Consider the following 12155-nt stretch of genomic DNA (forward strand, 5'->3'; position numbering starts at 1 on the left):
TCCGACCCTCGATGATCGGTGTTAACTTCCTTTATCCGACCCTCGATGATCGGTGTTAACTTCCCTTATCCGACCCTCGGTGATCGGAGTTAACTTCCCTTATCCGACCCTCGGTGATCGGAGTTAACTTCCCTTTACGTTGTGTTGGGTTTTTATCAAAAAGGAAAACAACCTTGCTGTGATTGGCCTCGCGCCTTCATCTCCCAGCGCGCTGAATCAACCTGTCACTCACGACCTGAGTCCCTTTAACAACACCCTCTCCCTCGAAATGGACCAATCAGTGTGGACGATTCATATTAGGGCGTGGCTTCAACTCGACCCCCCGAGGCTGTTCGCACATCTCGCTCCAAGACCTTCACAGTCAGCTCGCTGGAGGTGAGTCACAGCTCCACTCATTCAGTAAAAACAACAATACTACTACTAATAATAGTAACAACAATAATAATAAAAACAATAATGTATTCGTGTGTGTGTCTCTCGGACACATTAAACTGTGTCGATTGACTTGTACATTACCTGTGCGCGAGTTCATCACCTGTCTGTCTCTCTCTCTCTCTCTCTCTCTCTCTCTCTCTCTCTCTCTCTCTCTCTCTCTCTCTCTCTCTCTCTCTCTCTTTCTCTCTCTCTCTCTCTCTCTCTCTCTCTCTCTCTCTCGTTTCTCTCTCTCTCTCTCTCTCTCTCTCTCTGTCTCTGTCTCTGTCTCTGTCTCTGTCTCTGTCTCTGTCTCTGTCTCTGTCTCTGTCTCTGTCTCTGTCTCTGTCTCTCTGTCTCTCTGTCTCTCTGTCTCTCTGTCTCTCTCTGTCTCTCTGTCTCTGTCTTTCTCTGTGGACACGTCACTTGATTTCCTGAACACGGTGTTTAAAATTGTTTTTGTTTTTTGTTTTGTTTTTGACGCTCGAGGAGGAGCTGGTGTCTGTGTAGTTATACAAAGGAATGGGCGACGACGAGTCAAACGTGAACCCTTCCAACAGGTACACAATATCACCTGTACTGAAATCGTGATGTCACATTGTTGGGTTCACTGACTGTTTAGACACAACTGGTGTTGTGTGTTGTGTGATGTGTGATGTGTGTTATGGATCAGGTGATGTGTGATGTGTGATGTGTGATGTGTGTTGTGTGATGTGTGTTGTGTGATGTGTGATGTGTGATGTGTGATGTGTGATGTGTGATGTGTAATGTGTGATGTGTGTTGTGTGATGTGTGATGTGTGTTGTGTGATGTGTGATGTGTGTTGTGTGTTGTGTGATGTGTGATGTGTGATGTGTGATGTGTGTTGTGTGATGTGTGATGTGTGATGTGTGATGTGTGATGTGTGTTGTGTGATGTGTGATGTGTGTTGTGTGATGTGTGATGTGTGTTGTGTGTTGTGTGATGTGTGATGTGTGTTGTGTGATGTGTGATGTGTGTTGTGTGATGTGCGATGTGTGTTATGGATCAGGTGATGTGCGATGTGTGTTGTGGATCAGGTGATGTGTGATGTGTGTTGTGTGATGTGTGTTGTGTGATGTGTGTTGTGTGATGTGCGATGTGTGTTATGGATCAGGTGATGTGTGATGTGTGATGTGTGATGTGTGTTGTGGATCAGGTGATGTGTGATGTGTGTTATGGATCAGGTGATGTGCGATGTGTGTTGTGGATCAGGTGATGTGTGATGTGTGTTGTGTGATGTGCGATGTGTGTTATGGATCAGGTGATGTGCGATGTTGTGGATTCGCTGGTGTTGCGAAACCAGTGATGTGGACCCACTGTTTGGAGAGGTGCTGGACTGAAAGAGTCAATAAATAACAAGAACCCAATGGATGATGCGGACAGACAGACACAATTTCCTGGTACGAACAAACAGACGATGGTGCCGAACGGAGCCCTTGGAGCCTGGGTGGCCCAATGGAGTCGTTTCGTGTAATTAACCCGCTCACTCTCCTTCTCTCTGTCTCTCGGTAAGTCTCACTAAGTCACACATCATAAGGAGCGAACCATGAGGTGGTGCTTTAATTGCTTGTAATAAGCTCTAATTACAAAATCTAAACCCAATGGTAGAGGTTTCTTTCAATTACACAGGAAAAAATCTCAGCGATGAACACGACCTATGTAGAGGGATTAAAGGGACATCAAAAGTGACGGGTTATTGAGGATCCACTGAAACTCGTGCAATCAAATCACCCACTTGACTTCCCATCAAGAAACTATCACACCCGAGGAAATTAACTTCACGTCTCGTGCACCTTGTCGTGCACCGACCTTCACGTGCTCCGTGCTGCGCACTTACCTTCACGTGCTCCATGCTGCGCACCCACCTTCACGTCTCGTGCACCTTGTCATGCACCGACCTTCACGTGCTCCGTGCTGCGCACTTACCTTCACGTGCTCCGTGTTTCACACCCACCTTCACGTGCTCCGTGTCGCGCACCCACCTTCACATCTAGTGTACCTTGTCACGCACCTACTTTCACGTGCACTGTCTCGCACCCACCTTCACGTGCTCCGTGCTGCACACCCACCTTCACGTGCTCCGTATCTCGCACCCACCTTCACGTGCTCCGTATCTCGCACCCACCTTCACGTGCTCCGTGTTTCGCACCCACCTTCACGTGCTCCGTGTTTCACACCCACCTTCACGTGCTCCGTGTTTCACACCCACCTTCACGTGCTCCGTGTTTCACACCCACCTTCACGTGCTCCGTGTTTCGCACCCACCTTCACGTGCTCCGTGTTTCGCACCCACCTTCACGTGCTCCGTGTTTCGCACCCACCTTCACGTGCTCCGTTCCGCGCACCCACCTTCACGTGCTCCGTGCTGCGCACCCTCCTTCACGTGCTCCGTATCTCGCACCCACCTTCACGTGCTCCGTGCCGCGCACCTACCTTTCCTTCTGGTGTACCTTGTCATGCACCTACCTTTCCTTCTGGTGTACCTTGTCATGCACCTACCTTTCCTTCTAGTGTACCTTGTCATGCACCTACCTTTCCTTCTAGTGTACCTTGTCATGCACCTACCTTTCCTTCTAGTGTACCTTGTCATGCACCTACCTTTCCTTCTGGTGTACCTTGTCATGCACCTACCTTTCCTTCTGGTGTACCTTGTCATGCACCTACCTTTCCTTCTAGTGTACCTTGTCATGCACCTACCTTTCCTTCTGGTGTACCTTGTCATGCACCTACCTTTCCTTCTGGTGTACCTTGTCATGCACCTACCTTTCCTTCTAGTGTACCTTGTCATGCACCTACCTTTCCTTCTGGTGTACCTTGTCATGCACCTACCTTTCCTTCTGGTGTACCTTGTCATGCACCTACCTTTCCTTCTAGTGTAACTTGTCATGCACCTACCTTTCCTTCTAGTGTACCTTGTCATGCACCTACCTTTCCTTCTGGTGTACCTTGTCATGCACCTACCTTTCCTTCTGGTGTACCTTGTCATGCACCTACCTTTCCTTCTGGTGTACCTTGTCATGCACCTACCTTTCCTTCTGGTGTACCTTGTCATGCACCTACCTTTCCTTCTAGTGTACCTTGTCATGCACCTACCTTTCCTTCTGGTGTACCTTGTCATGCACCTACCTTTCCTTCTGGTGTACCTTGTCATGCACCTACCTTTCCTTCTAGTGTACCTTGTCATGCACCTACCTTTCCTTCTAGTGTACCTTGTCATGCACCTACCTTTCCTTCTAGTGTACCTTGTCATGCACCTACCTTTCCTTCTGGTGTACCTTGTCATGCACCTACCTTTCTTTCTAGTGTACCTTGTCATGCACCTACCTTTCCTTCTAGTGTACCTTGTCATGCACCTACCTTTCCTTCTAGTGTACCTTGTCATGCACCTACCTTTCCTTCTAGTGTACCTTGTCGCACACCTACCTTCACTTGTGTATCTTGCCGCAGGTGATCTTGGCCAGTCTGTGATCGTACCTGCACAATTTCTTCTTGGATTTGTTTCACAATGTCGAATTTGACTGAAACTCCCGACATGTTGCAGTACCTGCAAGAGGACCAGAGGTGCTGTATTTTGAAGCGTGCAGTCCTTCGGGTGTGTATGTAAAGCTGGCTATCCTGTATGAATTTCGGTTTGGATGTGGAGATCCCACAGTGTGTGTAAAAATGGAAGGCCATTGTGGGAAGAAATTTTTTTTTGCTGTACAAGTTAATTTAGAAGAAGACTGATGTTTCTAATTTGAATTGATGGTGACAGTGGTTAAGTCTGCTTTACCTGGTAGATAATCAAAATGGCTTGTGGGTGAAGTGCAGGAGTGATGGGCCAAATGACCTTCTCTTGTGTGCGTGCATGCCTCCTTGTGTATCTTGTCGTCACGTGATTTTTAAAAAGCTCAAACAAGAGATTCAACCTCACTCAAATCCTCAGGTTACCTGTCTTAAGGGAGTTGCTCCCTTGTGTCAGGAACACTTTCACAGCGGTAAGCACACACCTGACTGGTGCCTTGAGGAATGTACTTGTTGTTTGAAATCGCACTGCCTGTGACCTTCAACCTTGCTCAACCTCTGCTTCTCCCTGTTCCTCCTCAGATGAAAGGACGATGATTCGGATGAAATATTTCCCATGGGAAGTCACTCCGTGTTCCTTCGTCTCTTCCTACCTGTCCATCTCCACATCTCCTCGTGCTTCTCCAGCTCTTCATCTTCTCCACACCTTCAGTCCACCTGCTTCGTTACTTCATCGGCTTCCACAAGGCCCTGTCAATGCTGCGATCCCTGAACAAGCCTTTCAATGTTCCTTTTCCAGATGGCATTCCGCATGGGAATCCAGATATGATGATGATGATGATGACAAATCACTTTAAAATTCCTCCCCCACCTCCTTCCTCTTCCCACTCTACACGCACTCTCTGTCAGGTGACATATCTTCACCGTCTCACTGGTTCATTTCCACCTTCCATCCGCTCTTCTTGTTCGTCTTGTTTTTCTCGTCTTCCCTCTATCACGAGCGTTCCTCTGCTCGCTCTCATCCTGTGCACATTCCTGCTGCAAACACCCACCGTCGTCAATGGGGAACGAAGGAGATGTACAGGTGGGGACAGGTTGGACCACAAGCACAACGAGGTATCAATAAATGGAAACAAAGACGGTCAAATGGACCGGGAGGTTGAGAAACCGGTGGAGATGAAGCAAAATGATTCTGGGAATACAACTAATGGTGACCACGAGATGTATTTGGATCACTGGATGAACATGAAGGTGATCCATGGCACTGACACCGAGGGTAGGGGGGGAAGGCGACGCAGATCCCTGGATCGCAGCAGGCTGGTGTTCACTGTCGTGGAAGAATCGGAACCTGGAAGCTTCATCGGTTCTCTCGCCCGAACTTCCGCTCCATTGACCGCACGATCCGTTCGCTACAAGCTGCTCTCATCGCCCGGTCCTCCGGACTCTGTGCGACTTGGGGAGACCAGTGGAGAACTGACGACCGGAAGTTCCAGGTTGGACCGGGAAAAGCTCTGCACCAAAGGCACGGACACCTGCCTTTTGGAGTTGCGGGTAAGATTGGGAGTGGGATGGAAATTGGAAGATTGGCTTTGTCTCTTGTTTTTTTTTTTTTCCTGTGATCGAGTTTGTTTTGTTTCCTTGGGATTATCTTGTTTGGCAATTTGTTGTTCATTGCTTGACGAGCTTGTCATCCGCATTTCCAGCTGCTTCCGCCACCCGGGCATGGGGAGATGTTGATAGTTCTTTGAATGGTTAAAGGTCACCTGGGGTTGAACTCATGAGTTTTGCACCAAATTAAATTGAGTAATTAAATTAGTCATGATACATGAGGTATGTGTGAAGACCCCCCCCCCCCCAAAAAAAAAAAACCCCAATTATTTCCTTTTACCTGTACACCTGTAACCTTTTGGTGCGATTCAAAAGTATTTTCAACTCCACTTGAAACACCTGATTGAAGAAGATTCACGTGACAGCAGTGTGCTGAACGCACCTGTACCTGTGTGTATGAGATCAAATCGGTTTTGTTTTTGAGAAGGTGAAGATTCCTGGAGATTGTCAGCGTGTCAGTTGGAACATCAACTCTCTCGGCATAATAACACGTTTACTGTCAAATTAACTTTACAAACAGTGTTCAATATGACAAAGAAGTTGTGGTGGTGGTGATAGGGGTGGGGGAAATGGGGTGGGTAGGAATAGAGGTGGTTCGGGGGGGGAATGAGGTGGTGATAGGTTTAGGAGGGGAATGTTGGTGGGGTGGTAGTAGGAGGGGAGTGGTGGTGGGGTGGTAGAAGGAGGGGAGTAGGAGTGGTGGTAGGGTGGTAGGAGGAGGGGAGTGGTGGTGGGGTGGTAGGAGGAGGGGAGTGGGAGTGGGGTAGTAGGAGGAGGGGAGTGGGAGTGGTGGTAGGGTGGTAGGAGGAGGGGAGTGGGAGTGGCGGTGGAGTAGTAGGAGGAGTGGGAGTGGCGGTGGGGTGGTAGGAGGAGGGGAGTGGTGGTGTGGTGGTAGGAGGTGGGGGAGTGGTGGTGGGGTGGTAGGAGGAGGGGGAGTGGGAGTGGTGGTGGGGTGGTACAAGGAGGGGGAGTGGGAGTGGTGGTGGGTTGGTAGGAGGAGGGGAGTGGTGGTGGGGTGGTAGGAGGAGGGGAGTGGTGGTGGAGTGGTAGGAGGAGGGCAGTAGGAGCGGTAGTGGGGTGGTAAGAGGATGGTGAGTGGTGGTGGGGTGGTAAGAGGATGGTGAGTGGCTGTGGGGTGGTGGGAGGATGGGGAGTGGTGGTGGGGTGGTAGGAGGATGGGGAGTGGTGGTGGGGTGGGGTTGAAGAAGAAGGGGAGGGGAGTTGTGGGAGGAGGAGGATGGTGTGGTGGGGAGGTTGGAGAAAGTCGAGGGGAAGTGGTGGTGGTGGGGTTGCAGAAGGAGGAGGGAGAATGGGGGAGGGGAAGTGGTGATGGGGTGGAATGTGATGGAGAAGGAGTGGAGGGGGGGGGATGTGTCCATTTTATTATGATCTAATCACGTGATGCTGCGTTGTGGGGATTGTTTTCACATTGGTATCCCACATAGAAGTAACAATCCCAATACCAGGTAACAATGTCAACACTGAGTATTCCACCTCTGGCAGCAATCACTCCATCGAGGTCCAGTGAGTGTGGTTGCACTACTATGGGCAGTTTGATTCAGATTGCTGAGATGGGTCACATGAACGTACCAGTCCTGAGCAGGGTTGTTATCTTGGATTGATCACTTCTTGGCATACCTTTTGTTAATTCAGTGGTTTCATAACATCTGATGTCATAAACAGTTCCTCTGCTCATGTTTCAGAACATTGCAACATGGTGAATGGAAAATCCTGCTTGAAGCTGTGAAATGATTTGATTGCTCTCATTTTCTGAAAGACATGGCATTCTTATGGATTGTTCAATAATGTAAACAATGTGATTTTTACTTTTTCATTGGATTATCCACACGTTGGTGTCGCACAACGACAGTTACAAATTTGCTCAGAATGCTGTGAGATAACCTCTAGAAATTTAAGGGTGCACGGGTTGCTCATGTGGAACAATTATTGCATGAGCCAATGATGTTGGAAACTTACAGTTAGGTGTTCTGCACATCCCTCATGCCAAAAAGCCACTTGGAATGAACGCTGGAACAGTCCTTCAATTTTCTCAAATCTCTGCAAGTTAAATTTCAGTGACGTGTCAATGAACACAACAGTAACAATGAACAACAAGAAAGAGCAATCAGAGATCGCAGACCCTCGCCAGGACTTGTTTAGGGTGGTGTATTTTGTGTGGCAAATAAATGAAAGGACGTTGATTGCAAATGAAAGATCGAAATGGTCCAGTTGTAAATGTATAAAGGGCAAAGATCTAAAAATGTCTAAATGGTTGAAATGGTTGCCAAGGTCTTAAAAGGTTGAAGGTGTCTGAAGAGTGTAATTTAAGGTCTAAAGGGGTGGAATTGTCTCAAGGGGTCGAAAGGGTCTTAAAATGTCTAAAGGTCAAAGGGGTCTACAGGGTATTAAAAGGTCTCAAAGGTGTGAAAGTCGACTCAAAATAAAGACCGATTACTGCACCGTAGTCCCAAGAAGAGAAGAAAGACAAAACTAGAAGGGCACTCGGTAGAGCGCATACCTCCGCCATACAATGCCTGATCCACGAGAACATATCGAGCCCAATCAATACATTTTTGAGATATCGTGCTACACATCGATTTTTGGCCCAATATCTCCATGGTGAAGAATCGCTTTAAAAATTAACATATCCAGATCCGGATCTTCACCAAAATCGAATCAGTTCGTCCTTGTCACAAACGCAACCTGTCCACAAAATTTCATCCGGATCCGTCCACAAAATTTTGAGATATCCTGTACACAAACAGACAGACAGACAGACAGACAGACCGAAAGGGGTGAAAACATAACTTCCTTCACCTTCGGTGGTGGAGATAACCCCCCCCCCCCCCCCACACACACACACACACACACACACACACACACACACACACACACACACACACACACACACACACACACACACACACACACACACACACACACACACACACACACACACACACACACACACACACACACACACATTATGTACTGGTACCTATTTACAAAAGCTATTTTATTTGAAGTTATAACTTTAACTTATAAACAATTGGCTGATTTCCCAACTGCCCGGATCATCAGCTGGGCACCGTTTATCATCGAGGTTTCAATCCTTTCAACCCAGAACCTCTCCAAACGGAGGATCCACAACCCCGGTCACGGGTCCACATCAGTAGATTACTCAACATCAATGGACCCACAACCTCAAAGTTGTGTCCAGACAGTCAGTCAACACAGCAATGTAATATCCTTATTCAAAGTTATGTAATTATTACCTTTATTTTAACTATTACTTCATTTGAATAATTTTACTCATACACCACTTGATCTATCTATGTTATACGAATAAGTGTCAGTGTGTCTGTCAGTGTGTCAATATGTCAATGTGTTAGTATGTCAGTGTGTCTCCTCCATAACTCTAAAACTATAAAACCGAGCATCCTGAAACTTTGCATTCATATTAAGAGAACTCCAAGGAAGTGCAAGAGTGAAAATTTGGTGTTTGCGTTAATTAAAACACCCTTTTGAAGATTAATTATTAACGCCTTATTTAATTACATCCTTCATCAGGCGATCCTCGGCCACCTCCCTCTCTGGGATCTGAAGGCGTATCCTGGGTAACTTCGCTGGGTTGTTAAGGCGCCATGTTTTTTTGGCATGTTCAACCATGTCTTGACTTGGAACAGGCCGTCACGATTTCTTCACGATAAAGTTTTTTTTCTTTCATTTTCCTCACTCATATCAAATGCCTGTTTATCAGAGTCACGAATCGCTGTATACATCACTTTTGTCAGTCCTATAGTTTTCAAATTAGAAGTTTGGAGCTATTTCAGGCATTATGTGATAAAAAAACAAATTCACGATACACTCTCATGGACAATTTAAAGTAAATCATCAAAATATTATTTCGGTTTTGAAGTTGGGATATCGACCGGACTAAATAAGTGTCAAACTCTGTTGTGAAATCTGATAATTCAAAGAAATAACGAGTCGAATGATGAAGCCGATATACCTATTAACTTTAAACAAGGAAGGCAATGTTCCCTCCTTCATACATACAGAAGAAAATGTGAAATTTCCAAATCATTAAATTTATCTTTTTCTACAGTTTGAAGAATTATATTGAGAGAACCAAAAATGTATGAACGTGCCAAAATTAACCAGCTTCATTGAGCAAAACGTATGATTTAATGCATTAACTGCTCGACCTCACGCCCTGTCCCTCACAGGGACGCCTTGTCCATAACGTCTCTGCTGACGCTTTTGCCACGCCAAGTCACCCCGAGGGAGCGGTACGTACTCCGTCACCCCAAGGGAGCGTACGTACTCCATCACCCCGAGCGAGCGGTACGTACTCCGTCACCCCGAGGGAGCGTACGTACTCCATCACCCCGAGCGAGCAGTACGTACTCCGTCACCCCGAGCGAGCGGTACGTACTCCATCACCCCGAGCGAGCGATACGTACTCCGTCACCCCGAGCGAGCGGTACGTACTCCGTCACCCCGAGGGAGCGGTACGTACTCCGTCACTCCGAGCGAGCCGTACGTACTCCGTCACCCCGAGCGAGCGGTACGTACTCCGTCACGCCGAGCGAGCGGTACGTACTCCGTCACGCCGAGCGAGCGGTACGTGCTCCGTCACCCCGAGCGAGCGGTACGTACTCCGTCACGCCGAGCGAGCGATACGTATTCCGTCACCCCGAGTGAGCGGGTTCGTACTCCGTCACGCCAAGCGAGCGGTACGTATTCCGTCACCCCGAGCGAGCGGGTTCGTGCTCCGTCACCCCGGGCGAGCGTTACGTATTCCGTCACCCCGGGCGAGCGGTACGTACTCCGTCACCCCGAGCTCACGGTTCGTGCTCCGTCACCCCGAGCGAGCGTTACGTATTCCGTCACCCCGAGCGAGCGGTACGTACTCTGTCACGCCGAGCGAGCGGTTTGTGCCCCGTCACCCGGAGCGAGCGGTACGTACTCCATCACGCCGAGTGAGCGGTACGTATTCCGTCACCCTGAGCAAGCGGTTCGTGCTCCGTCACCCCGAGCGAGCGGTACGTACTCCGTCACCCCGAGCGAGCGGTACGTACTCCGTCACGCCGAGCGAGCGGTACTTGCTCCATCACCCTGAGTGAGTGGTACTTGCTCCATCACCCCGAGCGAGTGGTTCGTGCTCCGTCACCCCGAGCGAGCGGTACGTACTCCGTCACCCCGAGCGTGCGGTTCGTGCTCCGTCACCCCGAGCGAGCGTTACGTTTTCCGTCACCCCGAGCGAGCGGTACGTACTCCGTCACGCCGAGCGAGCGGTACGTATTCCGTCACCCCGAGCGAGCGGGTTCGTGCTCCGTCACCCCGAGCGAGCGGTACATACTCCGTCACCCCGAGCGAGCGGTACGTACTCCGTCACCCCGAGCGAGCGGTACGTACTCCGTCACACCGAGCGAGCGGTTCGTGCTCCGTCACCCCGAGCGCGCGGTTCGTGCTCCGTCACCCGAGCGAGCGTTACGTATTCCATCACCCTGAGCGAGCGGTACGTACTCCGTCACGCCGAGCGAGCGGTTCGTGCCTCGCCACCCTGAGCGAGCGGTACGTACTCCGTCACCCCGAGCGAGCGGTTTGTGCCCCGTCACCCCGAGCGAGCTGTTCGTGCTCCGTCACCCCGAGCGAGTGGTTCGTGCTACATCACCCCGAGTGGTTGGTTTTGTGCTCAGTCACCCCGAGCGAGTGTTTCGTGCTCGGTCATCCAGAGCGAGTGGTTCGTGCTCGGTCACCCAGAGCGAGTGGTTCATGCTCCGTCACCCGAGCGAGTGGATCTTGCTTGGTCACCCCGAGCAAGTGGTTCGTGCTCGGTCACCCCGAGCGAGTGGTTCGTGCTACATCACCCCGAGTGGTTGGTTTGTGCTCAGTCACCGCGAGCGAGTGGTTCATGCTCCGTCACCCCGAGCGAGTGGTTCTTGCTCGGTCACCCTGAGCGAGTGGTTCGTGCTCGGTCACCCTGAGCGAGTGGTTCGTGCTCGGTCACCCCAAGTGAATTGTTGTGAAATAACACCCGATTTCTGAGCCGTTTGCTGTATTCACGTATTTTCTAAATTACCAAGCCAAATGTTTTTTTCCAACCATCACACGCAGTTTATAAAGATTAATGTTCGTTAACATATTGCTGAAACGTCTCTGTAAATGTAACGTTGTTTTTCAGTGAAAGCTACTCAAGGTTTCTGGGTTGGACACATTACGTACTGTAGTTGGGAATCACACTGACTCCAACCCGCCGATTCTCGAAAAATTGCCGGTATCAGCCGTGTGTGTGTGTGTGTGTGTGTGTGTGTGTGTGTGTGTGTGTGTGTGTGTGTGTGTGTGTGTTGTTCATAAAGCATAACAAATTCTCTCTGCTCACTCCCCTACCCCCACCCTCTCACTCCCCCTCTCTCTCCCTCACTGCTTGCTCCCCTTCCTCCTTTCTCTTTTCCCCTCTACCTCCTCACTCTCCCCTCTATCTCTCTCTCTCCTCCCCCTTCTCCCCCCCCAACCCCACTCCCATTTAGTATTTCCGTCAGCGAAGCGATGGGTGGTATTTGCTAGTATGATAATATATCAAGTATAAAACGCTTTCCCTTGTA

The 12155-nt window shown here is 49.4% G+C and overlaps 1 protein-coding gene across 14 annotated transcripts in view; it reads left to right on the forward strand.

Annotated features, from left to right (window-relative positions):
• Window positions 1-325: 325 nt before the first annotated feature.
• Window positions 326-12155, forward strand: part of LOC147025578 (protocadherin-20-like) — a 38378-nt gene continuing 26548 nt past the window's right edge. The window contains exons 1-6 of one of the 14 annotated variants that reach the window (XM_085886682.1): window positions 885-971; window positions 1694-1940; window positions 3880-4024; window positions 4358-4409; window positions 4519-5487; window positions 9774-9836. In XM_085886682.1, the coding sequence (XP_085742808.1) occupies window positions 4693-5487; window positions 9774-9836 (858 nt within the window). In that variant the 5' untranslated portion in view covers window positions 885-971; window positions 1694-1940; window positions 3880-4024; window positions 4358-4409; window positions 4519-4692. Of the gene's footprint in view, window positions 376-879; window positions 972-1693; window positions 1941-3879; window positions 4025-4357; window positions 4410-4518; window positions 5488-9773; window positions 9837-12155 lie in introns of those variants that run through there. The other 13 variants (XM_085886684.1, XM_085886685.1, XM_085886687.1 and 10 more) reach the window with 13 other exon arrangements.

Source organism: Eptatretus burgeri, chromosome 6, assembly GCF_056783735.1.
Source record: "Eptatretus burgeri isolate ZD-2024b chromosome 6, Ebu_testis_v1, whole genome shotgun sequence".
Lineage (NCBI taxonomy): Eukaryota > Metazoa > Chordata > Myxini > Myxiniformes > Myxinidae > Eptatretus > Eptatretus burgeri.